General features: G+C 35.0%; 1 protein-coding gene across 1 annotated transcript; it reads left to right on the top strand.

Annotated features, from left to right (window-relative positions):
- Positions 1-1,312: 1,312 nt before the first annotated feature.
- On the top strand, positions 1,313-5,460 carry LOC121423795. The gene is made up of 6 exons (XM_041619283.1): positions 1,313-1,512; positions 2,264-2,426; positions 3,420-3,647; positions 4,092-4,161; positions 4,618-4,728; positions 5,307-5,460. The coding sequence occupies exons 1-6, from the start codon at positions 1,414-1,416 to the stop codon at positions 5,386-5,388; spliced, it is 753 nt and encodes a 250-aa protein (XP_041475217.1). The 5' UTR covers positions 1,313-1,413; the 3' UTR covers positions 5,389-5,460.
- Positions 5,461-21,361: the final 15,901 nt, after the last annotated feature.

Here is a 21,361-nt window from a genome sequence, read left to right as displayed (position 1 = left end):
CCAAATATGTTGACACTAAACTGGTTAAATATGGGGTTCAGGAAATTAAATGCTTAAACAGCTAATAAATGAAGGCCTGCAAAATTTGCAGGCCTTCATACTATTTAATAGCCGCCCGGGGGGCCACTTCCATTCACGAGTCATACCATGCGCGAGCATTGTGTCTCAAAAATCACCCTAAACACGTAATTTCCATATTCTGAAAATGCACACCTTAACAAGTATTGGCGTGTGAAACCCTACCCTTAACAAGTATTGGAAACAAAACGATACCCTTTGGCAAATATTCCCTGAAATGCACCCCTAAACAAGTACAAGAATGTTTTATTGTTACGGGTCCTTCGGTCGTTGGCTCCCGGGGGGGCCACTTCCATTCACGAGTGGAAACCATGCGCGACCATGGGGTCTCGAAAAGCACCCTAAACACGTAATTTCCATATTCTGAAAATGCACCCCTTAACAAGTATTGCCGTGTGAAACCCTACCCTTAACAAGTATTGGAAACAAAACGATACTCTTGGCAAATATTCCCTGAAATGAACCCCTAAACAAGTACAGGAATGTTTTATTGTTATGGGTCCTTCGCTCGTCTGCTTTACCTTATTTGGTTTAGTACGACCCCACCTTCTACACCTCGCGCAAATCGGACTCTAAACACGAAGTGTTGGGGCAAAAAGGACATCCTTTATAAAACATTTTAATTTTGTTTTATCATCCCCGCAAATTCGACCCTAAACACGTAATCTTCCTAGCGAATTAGATACCCTTTTTTCATTATTTTTGTGTTTTTGATACCCTTTTCACGTTACGTACGTAACGTGCCCTGTCGTGAAAAAGACATCCTTTTTACGTGTTTTTTTGGTCGCGCATGGTATCCACTCGTCAATGTAAGTGGCCCCCCCCCCGGGCGTTGGCTTTACCTTATTTGGTTTAGTACGACCCCACCTTCTACACCTCGCGAAAATCGGACTCTAAACACGAAGTGTTGGGGCAAAAAGGACATCCTATAGCGAAATAGACACCTTTTTTCATTATTTTTGTGTTTTTGAACCCTTATTACGTTACGTACGTAACGTGCCTTATCGTGAAAAAGACATCCTTTTTACGTGTTTTTTGGTCGCGCATGGTATCCACTCGTCAATGTAAGTGCCCCCCCCCCCCCCCGGATGTGTCGAGACTATTTCGCACAACATATTTTGTAATAAACTAAGAACTATACGAAGATGTTGATCGACCCAGGAGAAAAAGAACCATAGCGCCATCTCAAGCCAATCAATTATTTTTTCTATGACGTCATAATCGGCAAGGAGATGAGTAAACTACTTTTCAGCTGATCTGAGCGTATAAAAGTCACCCGGAAATCTTTTATTTTTACGTATTTAGATGATTTTGTTTTCTTGAAACAATGGAGTGATGGGTGCTGGTGCTGGAAAGAACCCAGTAGTTGGTGTGCCACTGAATCCTCGAGTCGAATTGGCAGACAAAGAAAGCAAGAAAGCTGGCGGGGGAGAGGTGAATATTGTCGGGGGACCAGCCGTGTCGTTCACTGTCTCACGACTAGACTGTCGGTGTGTCAGTGCGGCGAGAGTGATGTCATGCCATATCAATCATTCTTGAAATCTTGGCCAGGATTGGAATGGCAATTGTAGGGGGTACATTCACTAAATTAACTGCCAATAACTGGCCACATGTAACTTGGGCTTACTTCTTAAATTAAGTCACACATGTTTCTTAAATTTATTGTAAAGGGGAAGTTCACCCTGAAAAAAAGTTTGTTGTAAAATGAGCAGAAGAAAATTGATGAAGGTTTGAGGGAAATCCAATAAAGATTAAGAAAGGTATTAGAATATTAAGTTTTGGATTTGTGATGTCATAAACTAGGAGCTGCTCCATATGTTATGTATTAAAACATAAAATGCATAAATTTCAATTTTTTAATGGTTCGTGATGACGTATTTTCGTTTAGGAACGCATGTAAAATGATTTGTTTATTGATGTACTAAAGGTACAATAAAAGCCATTTTCAATTTTCTGGGAAAATGACACTTCATTAATTTTTTTACCACACAATTGGGTCTATGTAAGAAAGCTGCTCGCATATGATGTCACAAATCAAATAATTAAAATTCTAGTTATTTTTTTGTTCTTTGATATTTCTCAAACCTTCAGCATTATTTTCTATTACATTTTTCTACTATTTTTACAATTAAGTTTTTGTCAGGGTGAACTTCCATTTTAAATATTCCACCTTTTCCTTTTCCAGAGTGTTTTAATAGATGCCCCAGCTCTGATAGACCTTGGTCACGGCACAGTCAGATACAGACGAAATGAAGATCAAAAGGAGAAACACGAGACGGCAGACCAGGATGTAACCGTCAATAAGAAGGGATACTTCTATCATTCTCGTTTGGATGATTATAGTGAAGGTATAGAATCAAGTTTTCCCCTTAAAATGTATTTTAAGTTTTCGGTAAATCCCCCAGAAGTGCATATTTTTCCAATTCATTAGTAGATTATACAATAACTATGCCCTGTTAAGTCAACTAGTCAAGGATGTGTAATTTTTTGAAATGGGTCAGTAGATCTGGATATATATGTGATTTTACATTAAAATTCATTATGTTTTGATTGCCTTTTCAAATAAGATATCAACATATTCAATTTCAAGTTAAAATGAAAAACCCATCTATTGCAATAGTATGCACAGCACCTAGGAAGCTCTTGCAGCGCAATAGCATATATAGAAATAGTTTTTGCACTATATAAATGCCTATTATTATCATATTTCTTTTTTTATGCAAATCCTTTTTCTCATGAATAGAATGGGCTGAAAATGTTAGGATAATGTTTGTTTGTAGCTTTCTCAGATCCAATCATTAAAATTTGTTAGATAAGTATTGTTTATAGGATGACATTGGGAAAAGGGTAGGTACTATACACATGTAGAAGATGGAATATCATGCTGTATGTTGCAGAACATCACAGGAACATGATACGTCATGAATAAATTGGAAGAACATTTGTCAAAGAATACTGCAAGATTTTACAAACCTGATCCTTAATGAATGTAATTAAACATATTATGAAGCCCAGTTTAACTAATGTCATGGTCTAACTGCTAAAATTTTGGAAAGCCAGAAATGCAGAATAATTATATTCATACTGTTTTACCCATGTTGCAATGGTGAAGAAGTTTGCTTTTATGATTTCTCAACAGTCGATTCTGAATTGGTTGAGCCCAAAAATGTGCTGAAAATTTGAACATCGACTCTTATCAGTAATAGTGTCACAATTGATTGCGATTAGTTTAGACCAGACTTTAACTTAAACCCAAGTTCAGAGTACATGCCATTTTGTTTCTGCATTAGTTGTCAAGATTACCTATTCGCCTCTTTTATTTATTCAACTTTATTTCACAGCTGCCATTGCTAGAAAAGACGACAAGTACAAGTTCCGCTATGTTTACAAGGGTGCCCCGAGCACGCGGGGGAAGAAACTCTTCTATGTCTATGGGATTGGCATGAACTCCAAGGATGCAAGGTCAAAGGTCACCAAGCAATACAAACCAAAGGGCAAAGGTTACATCTGGCCAAGCTCTTTCAGGAATCCAGCTCACTTTTACTATGAATTAGTTTTCAAGGAACAGGGTAAGTGGTTTTTTTTTTTTTACTTGTCTTTACTTCATTGATATCATTTGTTATTTTTAAAGGATGACATGTCCAGTAATATATAAATGTGTTTCAGTAAGCTGCTCAAAGGAATGCCAGCAACGTCAACATCTAAAATACATGATTGTTCAAAATATTTTCTAGATATGATATATTTATATATTCATTGTTTTCTTGACAATTGAGTATGCTTCTCTTTGTTTTCAAAGGACATTGAGCAAATTTCCTAAAGAAAAAAAATTATGGCGTTGATGGATTTCCAATACTTGAGGTTGATCAGATCAATTGCAACTCTTTGTAAGACGGGGCCCTGGTCAGCTTGCCTGTGAATCAGACTAATACTATTCAAGTACTTGAATAATTCGAAAAGATCACCATTCAAAGAAAATCTGTCACAGGATTTGATTTTGTTTTCTTTTACAGAAGAAGAAATAGAAGAATCAGAAGAAGAATCAACTGACGTCCAAAGCAAAGTAGATCCTGAAAAGATGACGTAAGTCTGTTGTAATTCAAGGGATTGATTCTGCAGATGATACAACAAGTTCAAAGCATTTTAGAAATATAAGGGTAAATTCAAAGAATCTCTTGAGACTACCAAATTCTGTCCATGTGCTCATTTCTTAATGGGATTTAGGTGAGGTTTTTTTCAATCAACTGAACTTGAAACAAGGCAAACTGGCCATAAATGAAGTGGGGTTAGGACAAGTGGGATAAGACCAAATAAGCTTTAGACAAACAATATACTTTTCTAGTGCAGAACAGAATACTTAAATTTGTTCAGAATATCATAAAATTGATGTTTATATATTCACTTTGTATATAAATGATTCATTGCTTGTAAATTACAGAATTACAGGTTACATCGTGGTGTGTGTTTGTTTATATATATTCAAGTAGTTTCCTGACGCAAGCAACCGTCTATTTTTTCTTGTTATTCCATCCAATTTAGATTCCAGTTAAAGGACAGTGATACAGTAGAGGTATTGAAGAAGAGAGCAGCCATCAGACTTCTTACACCGTTCTCTAATCTTCACATCAGTCATAAAGATGATGAGTTAGGGTAAGAAAATAAAAATCTATAAAGCTTGACAACATTTCTAGTGTTCAAATGTCATATATCACCTTATAACTGCAATTCCGCTTTATTCATGGTTGCCCAGACAAATCAGGCAAATAATAAGAAAGTTATGAGCATTTGAATATTTCGATCACTAATGCTATGGAGCTCCTCCCATTGGCAATGTGACAAAGATGTGTGATGTTGCATGTGAACAACTTTCCCTTTGATGGAATACATGGATAAAATACCCCAAAATGTCTTTTTTTGCTTTTTCTTAAGGTTATACAAACTCTATCCATAATTTATTCATTAAAAATATGTATTACATGCCCTCCTATAGAAAGAATACATGATCTACTGATAGATTTGATAAAAGAGGCAGTTTTAGCATTAGTGAAATATATACTAAAGTAATTGGAGAGTTGTTCACATGTGACATCACACAGGTATCTTTGTCGTATTGCCAACAGGAGAATCTCCATAGCATTAGTGATTGCAATATTCAAATGCTCATAACTTTCTCATTATTTGTCAGATTTTTCTCAAACTTTTGTTGATCTGTTTACTTCTGATTTCAGGAACGCAGATAACATTGGCAAGCGTCGGACAGAAGAGCAGGGAGAGTTTGAGAGGTTCGTTGTCGAGCTTCAAAGAGTATGATGCAACATAATCATCTGTTTGTGGGTCAGAATATTAAATGCGTCACAAGGGAGGTGAATTATAGACTTGAGGTTGTGTTTCATAAAAACTGTTTTGGATTTTGTGCATGACTTCATGCCTTGCTGGAGGAGGTTTCACAAAGAGCTAAAGGTAAAGGAAAGTAGATGCAGCAAACATTTCTTGCGAAAGTCTATAAAATCAGGTTAAATGCCATCATATAATAATAGATCTAGATCTGGTACATTAAAATAAACTTATCATTGTGAAATCATAAAAGTCTTAGCTGAAAACCGATAATTCCGATAATCACCAACACAGAAACGCATATGCAGGACCGTGTAATATTATTGTTTGGAAAAATACCTAACACTTTATGGAATCCCATGCTTATTTTGCTCATTGCTCATTTCTCAGCAATTACACTTTTTTTCCAGAGCCATTGGGCACATATTTTTCTATTCATACAAACACTTTAGTGGTCATTTTCTTGGATTCTGTTCAGACTCATTTTGAGATCGTTACCAGAACTGGCATTTATCTTTAAAGGTGACTTAGGGGGCGTTATAAGAAGATATTTGCAATCAATTGCAAATTTCAGATTCAAGTGATAGATCAAATTTAACTACCGGTAAACAAAATCAATTTATACTGGTTGATGCAAGAAACAGACCAGCAAGCAAATTACAAATTTGCAATTGATTACAAGACTTATTATTGATTTGGGGACCAAAAATTGACTTGCAATCGATTGCAGGTTTCTTGCAACATTCCAGTAGAGTCATGTATAAATGCCAAAATGCATATGATACAGTATCTTACATGTATTACACCTCATTGAATTCTAGCAGTAGTGTGCGCCCACTTAGCATGATCTGACCAATGTGGTGGTGCGATATATACCACAAGCAAATGGGAATTTAAGTGTGATTGTTATCCACACTTGAAACTTTGTGAAACACCCCCTCCTTTCCTGTTCTGACTTGTGCTAAATGATATAACCCAAATTTATGTTAATCTTAACAATGTAGGAGTAATTTTGAAGGCAAAGTTTGAATAGCTGATGAACCATTTGAAGGGCCAAGTTTATATATTCCACGTATTTAAAATGATTTTGAGAATTACGGCAAATTTTTTTTTAGAATATCAGGAAAACCTTCTTTGCTTTAATACATTTTTCATAGCACTTCATATTCTTGTCATATGAAAAGAATTTGTCTTGCACAATTGTAAAGGCAGTTTTATGAAACACAAAATGATAATGATATCTCTTATCATCAATGAAAATGGAATTGAAGTTTTGTATTTATTTCTTTCCATCCAAAACTAAATTTTGAATTTCAAAGAGCATTGTTTGCATTGAACTATTCTAAATGCATGTGAAACAATTTCCTTCAAAATTTTATTGCAACTCACCTTATATTGAACAAACCTGCCTGCATTGTATGGATACTTGTTTTTCTACTTGAAGTATGTATATATTTATGATCAGATATTTATCCGTCCATTCTGTTTTCATAAATGTAAAATTATGTATATATATCTGAATATTTCTATTTTTATCACTGCAAGTAACTTTTTAAAAAAGTATTTCATACCTCTCCAATCAGGAAAATGCTCTTGATTAATGAAAATCTTTTCAAGTACCAAAATGCTTGATAAAATTGACCTTGTTGTGTAGTACCCATTGTAATATAAGTTCTTGCTACTTATTTCACACTGCAATAGTTCTTGTAATTAAAATAAGTACAGTACATGCTCTTTTTAGTGGGTGGGCTATTGGCAGTTCATTTTATATTAGTAACTATTTCTTGATGGTAGAGGTGTGACAGTGCCTCTTGATGTAGATTTCATTTGTTAAATTCATTGGCGTTCATCCGAACCGTCGTATCAGTCATTTTTGGTCAAAATATTGATTTTTGCAGAAAATGAAAGTACAAGTCCTATTCATAACCAAATTTTCTAGGCTGCAATTTATTTTAGTTTCTTAGATATAAGGGGATTTTCACAGCGATGCCATACATATTTTTGATAAATGCGCAAATGCTATTGGAAACGTATACTGTAAAAGATACAACGTTATGACTGACCGTGCGCATTGAAATCGTGGTCAGGGTTGTTGTATCCCCTATGGCATTTTTGTACAGGGGAAATCTAAGCCGCTCAAACCGAAATTACAAGCATGGAGCTCTTTTGAGATATTTTCTCTGGTCCTTGGATTTGTGTAAAAATAAGGATACCATTGTCGAACAATTGTCTTGGTCTTTCCAACCATGTATTTTTCTAGCAATGAATATGTTGGAAGGCTGGAGAACTAAGTTTGAAAATTAAAGTAAACCTTGAAGTCAATTTTCTCTAAAATGGGTTTGCACCATCGTATGTGGATACGACTGTTCGGATGACCGCCAATTTATTATATGGTATCATTTGGCATTTTTTATGCCACATACTTTTTCAGAGGCAATCAGAATTGTGACAATATTTTTGCATTGTAATAATGATATTTAATAATTTTATAAATTGTCTTTACTCATTCGTAGAACCAGATGCTTTTAGATGATGTGCCATTTTTTAATCATATTTTTTTATAAAGTTAAATCAGTAATATTTGGCTTCATTTTTCTGGTACTCACTGTATAAAAAAGCCACATTTTTGCATTTAGTGAACCAGTAGAAACAGTGTTCACTTGGTATAAACTTTTTATTTTTAATGAATAACTTGATTATTTTGTGTAGTCATGTTGATACAGAATTAGTGATAAAATGGTTTCTTAACATACTTTTACATATTCATAAAATGTGTTTGATTATCCCACATCCATGTATAACAATGCAGAGCTTGAGCATCAACATGCATGATATAAAGTCATTCTTGTTGCATATCTGATGCTTCTTTTGTTAAAGACAAAATGTAAATTATGTATTTTTATTGTCAATAAGATCAAACTCAATTTTCTGTACAATTAAATTATGTGCACAACAAAGATTTGTGAGGGTATCTTTATTTTGATACGAGTGATTTAGATAATAATTGTATGTTTTAGATGTTTAATTGAAGTTGGTCAATGGCTGATTGCTATGCTTTGTCGAATTTCTGTTTGATTTTATCATGGTCTAATCCTATACAACCAGCTCATAGACTAACCATTTGGTCTGATTGCCGTTAAGGCCTGAATTCATAAACGTAGTTTTTAAAACCATCAGTTCAACCAATGGTTTATGCAGAATTCCTGTATAACTTACGCTTATTTACCGCATGTATTAGAAAATGTCCAATGCTGATGCGCGTTTTTGTCACAATGCGCCAATTGACGCCTCTTGCCATGGATAAGTATGCTATTTTATTCAGGAGTCCCACACTGTTTGGAGAGTGGATCCATTAATTCAAAACAGTGAACTCGTGAATTATAAGATCGTTTAAGAAAATATAGTGAAAACCCATGGAAGAGTTGTATGAGTTTGCCATTAAATCATAGATTGCATAAAAGACCCACCCACTCCCCCAAAAAAAAAATTGATAAAGATTTAGTCGTTGTGGCCGTACTATTATGGTCTTTCAATGATTTTCAGGGTGTAAAAGCTGTTCAACAAATACACATATGTTTCTATGGTCATGAACACGGTCTACAGTCTCTTGGTCTAAATAGCAGTTGGTCTAGCATCATTTTGGCCTAATTTATGTTTGGTCTATTGTCATTAACTTGTGCTCAGCCAGTCAATCGTCCAAGTCTACTTATTCGTTTGTACTTTGTTGAATGAAAATTGGAATGATAAACAATTCATCTAATCACTTAGACTATGTGATGTTATACCCATTTTAGACCATGTGGATATAGAATAGGTATAGACTAAGTGGAAATTAGAATTGTTATTGGGCTAAATTGCGATCAGACCAATTAGTTTGTAGACAAACTGGTAGTAGAACGATCGTGGAGGAAGGATCAGATCACGTGAGATGCGACCAAATGGATATTAGACGAAGTGGGTGTAGACCTAGTGGCAATTTACCACTAATATGCTCAGGAGAAATATATCGGATATATAGATCAGATACGGTAGAAACTAGTTTAGACCAGTTTATTTTCATTTGGTCTATTGCCAATTCGTCCAACTGCCAATTCGTTTACTATCATTTGGTCTACCATCAGTTCATTCAATTTCCAGATGATCTAACTGCCATTTCGTCTAAAATAACCTGCTGGTCCAATAGCCATTTAGACGTTGGTCTAATCAGACTTGTGTTAATTGGGCAAAATGAATGAAAATAAAACGGATATTAATTAGACAAACTGGTTATCAGACGAAATGGTCATAGACGAACTGGCGATTAGACGATGTGATGATTGGACCAAATGGCTATTGGACCAAATGTTGATGGACGGAATGGCATATTAGACTTAAGTTAGACCACATGGTGAGTGGACGAATTGGCAGTAACCGATTTGGCAATTTACCGTTTAGACCTGTACCAACATACCTTGCTAAAGTTATTTTATTTCACTTAACCTTTTTTAACTATTGGTAAATATGCTGTGCTGATTATTGCCTTCTATATCACTTCACGTCGATCCATGCTACTTAGTGCTATTTCCATTGTGCAAATGTCATAATAGTTCAATAGTATGATCAAAATAGAACCAGAAAATAAACAAGATTGAATAGTCAGCACGCACTCCATATACGCTGCTTGACGTCATAACTTAAAAGGCACTTGAAGTTTTAATCCTACTTGATGTCAGTTTAACACTGAATGATGAGAACAAAAGATGGTCAATTAAACGAATATAGAGGTCTCTACTGTACCACTTTAGCATCTAGGATCGTAGGAACTGATGCTACTGAAAACTTACTTAAATTATGACATTTTATGAGCTCCCTTTTATTTAGCAATATCCCTTGTGTTTTCTAATTACAAAAGAGGAATGATAAATAAATTTTGATGAAGACAGATAGCAGGGTAAAAAAAGGAAAGAAAATATATTTTGAAAAATGTAGATGTGGCGGTGGAATACATCGTTACTCTAGGCCTACATAATAAGAATGGAGAGAGAAACAGAAGAGGGGCCGGAGAAAAACTGTCGTGTACATTTCATTTTTATTCAAATCAAATATCTGACAACTCGGTTCACTTTCCTTTTCCAATTATGTTTGTTTCCTATTTTGTACATATTTGTAATGTTTTTGTAAATTATAGTGGAAATAAATGATTTGATTTGATTTGAAACGATATATTTCAAGGGAAAGGGAGATAGGGTAAAATGATGATGAAGTAGAAAAATCTAGTGGAGAAATGGATAAGGAAGAGAGCAACCCACAAAAAAGGAGGAAAAAGAATTAAAGGAGAAGTGATAATAGGAATATGAAGAAAAGTTATAGGTGAAAGAAAATGAAAAGGACAAAGACAATGGAGAAACATTTGCAAAATAAGATAAACGAAAAAGTGACAAGAAAATGAAGGATATAAAATAAAGAAGGGGGTGGGGGAGAAGGAAAGGAGAATTGAGATGGAAAGAGTAAGATTTTTAAAAACGGAGGAAAGGAAGAAGATAACAAAATTAAAGAATTTGAAAAATAAGGAAAGTGAAACGGTTGAGAAGAGAAAATGAAAGATTCTACTAAGCAAATGAAGGAGACTAGAGATGCATAAGAAAGAGCGAATGTATAAGAATAAGAGCTGGCGCGGATCCAGAGGGCGGCACAGGGGGCACGTGCCCCCCCCCCCCCTTTAGAAGCAAAATATAAATTTCGGGTACGAAATGTCCTTAATTTGTGGTTGAAAACCTTTTTTGGAGGTGGCTTTTCCAAATTTTCCTCCGGAAAAAATCCCCCCCCCCCTTTCGAAAACCCTCGATCAGCCCCTGTAAGAGGAAACGAAAAGAGAAGGGGGGAGAGACAAGAGCAAGAATTCGAATGAGATCAAGAAGTGTGAAGGATGATAAAGTAAAGGGAATCTCGAGAGGGGCAATAAGAACAACTAGGAGAATAGAAGAAGGAAACGAGAAAAAAATGAAATACATAAGGAAGGTGAACATGGTAAAGAGGGAAGTAAAAAACAACAGAGAAAAAATAAGAAAAGGGAGAACAATTACAACAAAAACAGCCGTTTCTGTGGGCATACTCTAATCGTTTCCAGTATCCATGAACATTTCCCTATTCCTCTTCCAATTTTTCCTAAATACATTTCCCTTTCCAGTTTCGTCTGAATTAATTGACTGTCCTAGAGATAACAACCAATCAAAAAACAATTATGGTTCTTTGATGACCTTTAGGACTCGTGGACTTCTGGCAAGTTAATTGCCTTTTTCTGAATTTAAATTGTCAAGATATGAAATAAATTTCGAATTTAATGAACTGGTCCTATTTTAGATTCGCAAGTTTACTTACTTTACCTAACTCTGGTCCCGATTCGCAAGTTTAAAAAAAAATCATGACCAAGGAAGAAATGGAAAGGAAAAGACGGAAAATATTGTTATTCTCAGAATAATTTATCACCAAAATTTGATTTTTGTATAAGATAGGTCAACATTTTCCATTTAGAAAAATTTTCCCCATACACCATGTTTTACCCCTCAAAATCTTTGCCTTATTACCGTACTGATATCGATTCAACTCTGTTTTAATAGTAGCCGAGTGGTCTAATGCGCCTGCTATCACATAGAAAGTCCGGGGTTCGATTCCAGGCCGCAGCACCTATGCCCATTTAATCGGCAATGCTCTTTTCTACTGCATTCAATGAAATTCATGGAAATTTTATCCGTATTCTTGGTAACTAGGTGTAACTTGTTAAAGGATAAAAAAAAACACGCAAACTTTCCGAATAATGTTATCAGTGAAAACATAGTCAAAATAAAGATCATTCAATTGCTGCGATTATTTTCCGCTTGCTACATTCCACTCTTTAACTATTATTATTGGATTTTTCAAATCGAATTGGATTTACAACTGTCATGACTTTCTAAAAAATGTACCAACTCGTACTTTGTTTTGATAATGAATCCTAAAAAATGAAAGTAAAAATACATTTTAAGCTTTAACGAGAATCTTTTGAAGAATGGTCAAATTATGAATATTCAAAGTTTTGACGTGAGGTCATGTGCAACCAGCTATCTTCCCTAAAATACAATTTTCTCAAAAAATTGAAAATGGCATTATCTGCCATTTCAATATTAAATTGAACAAACAATTGCAAAAATGCTTCTAAGAAAAAAGTTTATTCAATCCGTATAATAAGAGGCTGATATAGGCATATTCATAATTTATACGCGACAGCTGCTCGCCCATGACGTCTTGAAATAGAATTGATACCTTTCTTATTCTTTGATGGAATGTCGTCAATGCTTTCCTAATATTTTTCAAAATGATTGGTATTTATTTAGCCAAAATGAATGCTTTTCTTAAAACAAATATTTTGTCAGGGTGACCCCCCACCTTAGGGAACTGTTAAAGAAAACAAAAACGCTATAGAGAAAATGGTTAGGCTTATTTTTTAGATGTAAATTTTAGACCTAATTAAGTGACTGATTTTTATTTTTTGAAGTTGGTTAAATGGTCTACTTCTTGATTGTTTGATTGAATGGAACAACCATGGCTATTTTGGATATAACCAAGATGAATTAGACAAATAAAAACAAAATAATCTGTATGTATTAGAGGAAATGAAATAAAAGTTTGTTCATTATAATGCTTATTGTCGAAAGATGGCGTCCTTCTATTAAACTTTTTAAGGGTCCGTCTCAACAATGCGATTACACCGGGGGCCCAGCCGCCCGGGGAGGAGTAGCTGGAGCAGACAAGATAGCGCGACCGCAGTCAACACGATCTCAGCTAGCGGTCAATGAGATGATCTGTACGGGATCCCACCGGCCGCGGGTTTGACGGATAAGCGTACGGTGCAGTATGTGCAGTGAATTGGACCAGCATAATAAACACACCCCTGCCAGTAAATGTGAATTCACACTTAGTTTAACCAGCATATTCTTCAGGAAGCATCTACCATCTTTTCTCTTGGATATAAAGGATTCTTATGACTATGAAGCATACTAATATTTGGCAAATTGGATTGGAGTGTGAAGAATCATTGTTTACTAAATTTGGAGTGAAGTTGCATGATTAAAAACTTTGATCAACTAAACTCATGACTTGGATTCTTGGAAACTAACTTCCATGATTTAGTCTCCAACTTTAAACAGACCAGAGGATGATGAGCTCAATTAATTGACTGAGGATTAGACCCGTGTCTTTTATTGTCTGTCACATCATGATCAACTCCACCATCATAAGCGAGCGTAGATTTCCTAACCCACATTGAGGATTTATTCTTCATTGAAATGCATCAGGAGTGTGACATTTTAAAGGATTTTAAGATGTAAACTGAGAGTTGATGCTTAAACTAACTCTGACAGTCCACATCGTTATACATTAAAAGACTGTTTGGATCTAAATTTAGACAGAGTAGGTCTACAGTAGGGCCTAACAAGTTGGGATTTATGTGAGGGAGTTGTTGGTTGTTTGACCCTTGTCTTGCTGCCAATATGTCTGTGAGTAAAAAACTGTTTCCAGGATCAAAGAAAAAGAACCGGAATAGCAAAGCAGATCCAGACTTGGATTCCAGTCTTGGACATTATGGAATTCCTGGTGTAAGTATATTTGGCCTAAAATAGATCATGGGCGTCTAAATCTTACAACACTTGAATAATTAACATTGAAATTTAGTCTGACAATCAATTCTTTGACACTCTTGACTAGGACCCTGTTGTTTACAATCAAAAGACAAATAAAGTCCGGTGCAATAGCCTGCATGTACACCAACACTGTCAATGGCGATTGATTATCATAGTACCTGTACATGTAGGGTCTAACCATTATGTTTGCCATGTTATAAATATTTTATGTAGACCTCGATCTGAAAAGTTCTGTAAAGTTTAAAATGGGACATCAAAATGAAATGAAAATTTGTATTTAGAATTAGATCTATTGTTTTATCTTTAAAAGTTTGACCTGTGGCTGTAGTAAACTTCAAAAAGTAACAAAATACAGAAGAGTCTTTTTGTTTCAAGAAGAGATGACATTTTGTGATTCTTGACTTGATATCTATGGAGGAAGGAAGCCAGATGTAAATGTACACTGTACAGTATAGGTGAACAAGATCAGAGCAAATATATGGATCTCAAATTAACTGATAATTCTATTATACAGTGTACAGGGTTAATGCATCTCTGCTCATGTCTTTGTAATCTGTATTGATCATTTTTTTTTGCAATTTCCAGGTTTTTTTTCATTTGTTTGTTGATTTTGAAGAATTGAACTTTTCCTGATGCTTTCAAGATCAGTAGACTTTGTGTAGTTAAAGTGAAATGATCTTCCATTATTACACTTTGATAGTGATTGTATTTATTTCTGAAGAAATGTTTCTGTGTAGTAGCCTAATTTTTAAATAAATCTAAAGTTGCAGTCATGAATACAAACTGTTTAATCTGATCCACAATAAATTTATAGAATCAAAGCCAACCTTTAATGATAAGAAAACAATGGTTGCATTTTCTTTTGGCTTTAATTTAGCTGCACTTAATAACTTTGTAGAATTAAAAAAAATTGAACTGTACATGTTTATACTCCACACCGACCTTCCAAATATAACTACGATAATACACCAGTAGATGGACTGTACTTTATCAGAAGAAGAACCCAATTGTGGGCTGGATGCACACAGGGAAGTGGGAGTTCCTTCTTTTACCCTAGTAGGCTATAAATTGCTTTTTACACTACTTTGTTATTGTGATTGTGCGCACAAGTGCATTCACTTTATAAGAATTGGGAAATATCAGTCATTCAACTGTGTTTTTCTCTTGATTCCAGGGTCCATTTTAGCACTCTCTTTGGTTGGTATTCCAATTTCTGGTCATTCATGTAGAAAGCCTTTTGTTCGGAAGGTGTAAACAATCTCATTCTCTGACTTTTTATGATTCTATGTGAGTGTACATTTCATTTTATAGCTCAGACTTTAAAATTGCAAGCTTGGATTCATTTGGAATGAAGTTATAATATCACTTGTGAGTGAAATATTTAACATTAAAAGCAGTGGGGGACTAATCTTGAGGTTAGTGATATATTGTCATACAGTTGTATGTATTTTGGACAAGTTGCAGATTTTAACAAATACTTAATAAGTTTTCAAAATCTAACAAATTGGTGAAATTTTTTTTGGCAGTCACTCATGAAATCTTTTGTTGGGCATTCATTCATGAAATGTTTTGTCTTGTCTTGTCTTGGGTTAAGTCGGCATATGCAGACTTGCATAATTTGAATAAAAAAAAGGACAAGAAGCTATGGTGTGATAATACTGACTATTTTGATTTGGATAATTTGAAATGATATTTAAAGGCCAGTGTGCAGATCTACTTTCTGAATCTTTGCCAAATTTTACGAGACATCGTGAAGGCAGACTGCCCTGTGTTGGCCTGTTGTGAGTTCGATAATGAGACCAGACACGAAACAAAATTTGTCATCTTGCTTGAGAGAGACAGTCAGTGATCAGTCAGTCGTTGTAGACCTTGTGTGAGGTCAGTTTAGGATGAGTCATATGGGCTAGACCTTCCATTCCTTGGACCTCCTGTAGTACATGTGTGTAAATGTATTGTATGTTGTTATCTCGTATCTACATGGAATAGAGAAGACATCAGGGTATTATACAAAAGGGCCGTCTGCACCATCCCGAGTTTTCAAATTTGTGTGTTATTTCTGATCCGGCAAATTATCCCAATCTGAACAATCTCGAGATTATTTGCAATGGAGATGCAATTATCGCGCTAGTTCGTAGGATTAATCTCGAGATTGCAATCCCAAGTTGACTTGGGATTGCATCATTGCAATCTCTAGATTAATCCTATATATGCAATTGCATCTCTACAGGATAATTGGCACCATACTTGTATGTTTTCACACCCTTCTAAAGAAAATACCTAAGTTGATTTTCCCCCTGTAAAAGAAAAATACCTACAGTGTATGCAAGATGTCCCCAAAAGAAAATATCAGTAATTCTACAGGTATAAGAACATAACTTCCAAAACTTTCATAGCGACTTTTGCAGCAGGACCATGAAAGTGAATAAGATTGTTTTATGCGAGGTGAGAAAAACTTGGAAAGCAAGATGCTATTAAATTAAATGTAAAAATCACTGGCCAAGAGAACTTTTGGGGGAGATGTGAATTGCCATTGCAAAGTACATACCTGTACATGTACTAGTACTGTAGATTTCTGAGGCCTCAATAAAAAAAAGGCATTGTAATTTTGGGGGTTTGATGGGTGTGAAATCACCTTTATCTCAAATTGAATTGCAACTCTCGCTGGTTCTCTTTCCAAATATAAAACACCATTCACATATAGCTCAGTTGAATTCCAGGCTAATTTCTTGTGGAATGTGTATTCATTGTTTGTAATTGGTTTGTATTTTGGTTTCTTGAAGTCTACTCTTCGACCATCTACTTTATTTCCTGGTGGAGAATTTTTGTGTGTGTACCCCTCAGTTGAGAGATTTCACAGCTTATGAGACAGTTGGTTACATCTCGTACAGTTTCTGAACTTGGCAACACCTTTGTCAAATTGTCATACATGTACATGTAGTTCGAAGAAACCAGTTCTTTTTTCACCCTACCTGAAGAGAAAAGATTTGTTGTATCTTGTTGAAAGTCTGTGATGCTGATATGGTTCTCCAGGTCAGAACTTTCACTCTGGAGGAACATCACCAATAAAGTGGAAGTATGGAAGTTAACATTTAAACTTGTTTTCATTGCATTGATCAAATCAACTTGCATTGGAGACATTTCAGCACCAATTCTGTAAGTACCGGGTAGTAACAATGACATGTGTTGTTTTGTGTTAATTTCAGGATTGATCTCACTAAATTTATAAGTTCCTTGTAACTTTTCTTCAATATCTTTCCACAGAACGATCTTTCTTCTCCAAATTTTGCTTGAACGTGCAACATACAAAGTGTTTAAAAAACAACAATAACTCAAATTTGACTGATGTGCCACTTGCTTTTTTTTGCCAGTGCTGTCTATTTATAAACATGTACCAGGTATGCTGCAAGAGCTTTTTGTATGCCCATCTAGACGGGACGTAAATGGTATCTTGGTGTCCATCTGTCTGTCTGTCTGTCCGTCCGTTAACTTTTTTCCTTGCAAATGTGATAACTTCAGTTTAACTTACATGTAAATAGCCTAGGCTCATATAATTCAATGTGTATGATACTTGCATGGATTCCAGGAATCCTATTGATTTTGAGGTCAAAAGATCAAAGGTCAAGGTCACAATGTCATGTTTTCATCGTACTCTTCTGTATTCCTTGTACTTGTAAATGCTACATGTTTAACTCATACTAGTATGGATCGCAGGAAGCCTGTTGATTTTGAGGTCAACTCAAAAGGTCAAAAGTCACGGTCACAGTGACATGTTTTCATTACCCTTCTGAAGTCTATACACAATGACTTCAGATTACCTACATACATGTATACATATAGGCTCATACAATTTGGTGTGTATGATACTAGCATGGATCCCAGGAAGCCTTTTGATTTTGAGGTGAAAGGTCAAGATCACATTGACATGTTTTCATCTTACCCCTCTGAAGTCCTTGTTAACTAGATGACTTTAGTTTTACTTTAACCTATAGGCTCATTATAATTTGGTGTGTATGATACTAGCATAGATCCCAGGAATTCTATTGATTTTGAGGTCATGCAGTCAAAGGTGAAGTCCCCACCTTTCGCTTTTCTTGGCCAATAACTTAATTTTCCGTGTTACAGGCGGGTGTATTATGTGCTAACACATGTTACATACATGTATGTCGAGTGTAAAGTGAGATATTTTTATTTTTTAAAAACCCATTGACCTATTGTCTAGGTCCATGTTTTGAGGGTTTATGTTGTTTATTTGTTTGTTATTAAATTAAACATGTATTTATTTATTGATGAATTGATTGAATCATGGATTGATTGATTCATTCATTCAATCGTTTGTTCGTTCATTTGTTCTTTCGTTCATTCGTTCATTCATTCATTCAATTATTGATTGATTGATTGGTTCATTCATTCATTCATTCATTCATTCATTCATTCATTCATTTGTTTATTTATTTATTTTTGGGGTGGGGGGGGGGTTAGGGGACCACAATTAAATGTTTTTTAATGATGGGTATTAAATGTTGGAGTGAGCTGCTCAAGAATAATCCAGTCTTCAAGGGTTTTCATTACTCTAGTATTGTTTTTTTTTAAATGCATATTTTCATTGAAAATATTAAAAGTAATTTGTAGAAGTGAGCAAGAAAGTCGTCAAATCAAGGTTGATTGTATTGTAGGCTATATCATCAGATCTATATGTAGGCCTATGTGATGTAGGTCTACCCGGTGAATAGGTTTGGACATACATGTACATGTATATGCATAAAGTCTAATACCCTTTTCATAAACCCATCCTCCAATTAGCCGCCTAAGAGTAATGCGGATAATTCAATAAAAATTGCGTTCACAAACTCCGAAAATAAGCCGCATTATTTTTACGAGCGCCCGTCCTGAAAAAGGTGGATAATCGTCATGACAACTGGACACGCCCCCTCCGATGCGATTGTGTTGGAAAAGGGTGACCTTGTGACCACACCATGGCAATTATCCGCATTATTTGGAAATGCGTTCATAAACTCAAAATCTTGTCCCGATGCTGCTATTATGCGGATAATAGCAGCATCAAAATAATGCGGATAACTCTGGTCCTCCTCCAATTTTACGACCAAATTATGCTGCTATTAGCCGCATAATTGGGTTTATGAAAGGGGTATGAAAGTCACCAAGGGCATGCAGCGGTACTTGTTACTTTTAAAACTTACATGTAGATCAATCTAGCAATCAGTGATTGCTATTTCATGGCATTACAATTTTTTTTTCAGGCGGAGTTAAGTGGTCTTTAATGAAGCCAAAAGTGAAGGAACATTTTAGCAATTAACAATATAACAATCTGACATTTAAATCTTAGAAAATAACGAATAGTTATCCAATATACATGTATATTAAGTGCAAATTATTCAAATAAAACAACAAGATTAAAGATGGAATTGTACCCAAGTGTAATTCGTCTTTGCAAGGAGTTAGTTTTGAAACCGTTTTTATTTGAAATTGGTGGTGGACGGAAGAAGTTTGTTTTCATGATGAGTGATGGTCAGAAATCTTCTGTGCTGGTTGGGCTGACCACTGCTGTCCATTGTAGCTAACACTGCTAGTGAATCTTGCTTTCTGTGCTTATTGGTATTTTGCACCCAATTATTTATACATGAACGTACCTTGAAGCGCCATACTTCCATCTTCACATAATATATTACTGTTAGTGTGGTGGGGGGGGGGGGCTTACTACATGTAGCTCATTAAAGGGGAAGTTCACCCTGACAAAAATTTTATTGTAAAAATAGCAGAAAAAATAATAAAAAATATTGCCGAAGGTTTGAGAAAAAATCATCAAATAATTAAAAAGTTATTGGAATTAGGAGTGGGCTATACATGGGTCAAAAATACTTTTTTTGTGATTTCAATATGGGAACAGTTTTTTTTTATTCCTTGTAATGTATCTCAACATGAAATGACAATATTTTTTGTCTCGGGTCCGAGAAAAAAGTGTGCCGGGCCAAAATCCAAAATGGCCGCCCAAACCCCCCAAAATCACAGTTTTGGCCACAACTTCTTTATTTGGTGGTCTTTTTCTTTGGTGTTGGTGTCTATTCATATGTATTTGGGGGCAGGCAATTTTTTTTCCCTATAATTAGTACTTTTAAAACATTATTTGTAGAGTTAAAAGGTAATTATACCTAAATTTTTCAATTTTTATAGCCTTTTTTCAGCCAATAAGTAGATTTTATCGTCCTGGGGTTCTTGGATATTAGATGATATGAGGTCAACAATAGCAAGCAGCTTCATAGAGCTATATCGCTTTTATTCCTCTACTATGGGTTTTACGGATATTTGTGAAATATATCTTAATTAAAAAAAAATTTTAATTATCCATAGGGGCTATACAGTATACAATGTACTGTACATACTGCACTGCATAAATGCATTGGCCACCATGACAAGGCATGTATAAACTATAGTGTTATACATGTAGAAATAAGCTCTTAGGTTTAGAATTAGATGCTTCAGAAATTGAAGATATATTTTGTCTCAGAAACTGAGGACATGTTTTGTCAAATATGCTAATTCAGGGGGCGGAGAAAGGTAATTAACCCCACATCATGGCATTTACACTGTAGATATTCTGGGCCCCGTGCATAAAAATTTACCATTATGTTAACTTAATGGTAACTTACATGGATCCTTGGTTCTGATTGGTTGTTGATCAACGTTACTATGATTATATAGTTACCTGACCCCATAAACACAGGCCAGATAGACACCACAACCAGGTAAAAAAAGGCCTCAAAATGAAGAAGATATGGCTACACGTAGATATGTGGTGTACGTACATGTATATGATATGTGATATTTTATGTGCAATTTACATTGCTGGTTTCATCATGTACATCAGCTGACAAGCAATCAAATTCACAGTTCCCAATCTAATTTTAAACCTTAAGAGCTTACAATGTATTTCTATGACACTATAGTTTATATACAGGCCTTGTCATATGTCATGGTGGTCAATGGCAGTGTAGTATGTACAGTAACAGTACATTGTATACTGTATTGCCCCTATGGATAATGAACATTTATTTATTTAATAAGATATATTTCACTAATATCCGTAAAACCCATAGTAGAGGAATAAAAGCAATATAGCTCTATGAAGCTGCTTGCTATTGTTGACCTCTTACCATCTAATATCCAAGAACTCCAGGATGATAAAACCTACGTTTGGCTGAAAAAAAACCTATAAAAATTGGAAAATTAAGGTATAATTACCTTTTAACTCTACAAATAATGGTTTAAAAGTGCTAATT

The sequence above is a fragment of the Lytechinus variegatus genome, chromosome 11 (genome assembly GCF_018143015.1).
Source record: "Lytechinus variegatus isolate NC3 chromosome 11, Lvar_3.0, whole genome shotgun sequence".
Classification (NCBI taxonomy): domain Eukaryota; kingdom Metazoa; phylum Echinodermata; class Echinoidea; order Temnopleuroida; family Toxopneustidae; genus Lytechinus; species Lytechinus variegatus.
Note: the sequence above shows the minus strand (reverse complement) of the source record. Positions and strands in the feature narration are given on the sequence as shown.

Bases quoted from the DNA above. Each gene is read 5' to 3' on its own strand.
- LOC121423795 (XM_041619283.1), top strand. From the start codon at position 1,414: ATGGGTGCTGGTGCTGGAAAGAACCCAGTAGTTGGTGTGCCACTGAAT. The intron at 2,427-3,419 runs GTATAGAATCAA...TTTATTTCACAG, and splicing joins TTTGGATGATTATAGTGAAG to CTGCCATTGCTAGAAAAGAC. The intron at 4,162-4,617 runs GTAAGTCTGTTG...CATCCAATTTAG, and splicing joins GTAGATCCTGAAAAGATGAC to ATTCCAGTTAAAGGACAGTG.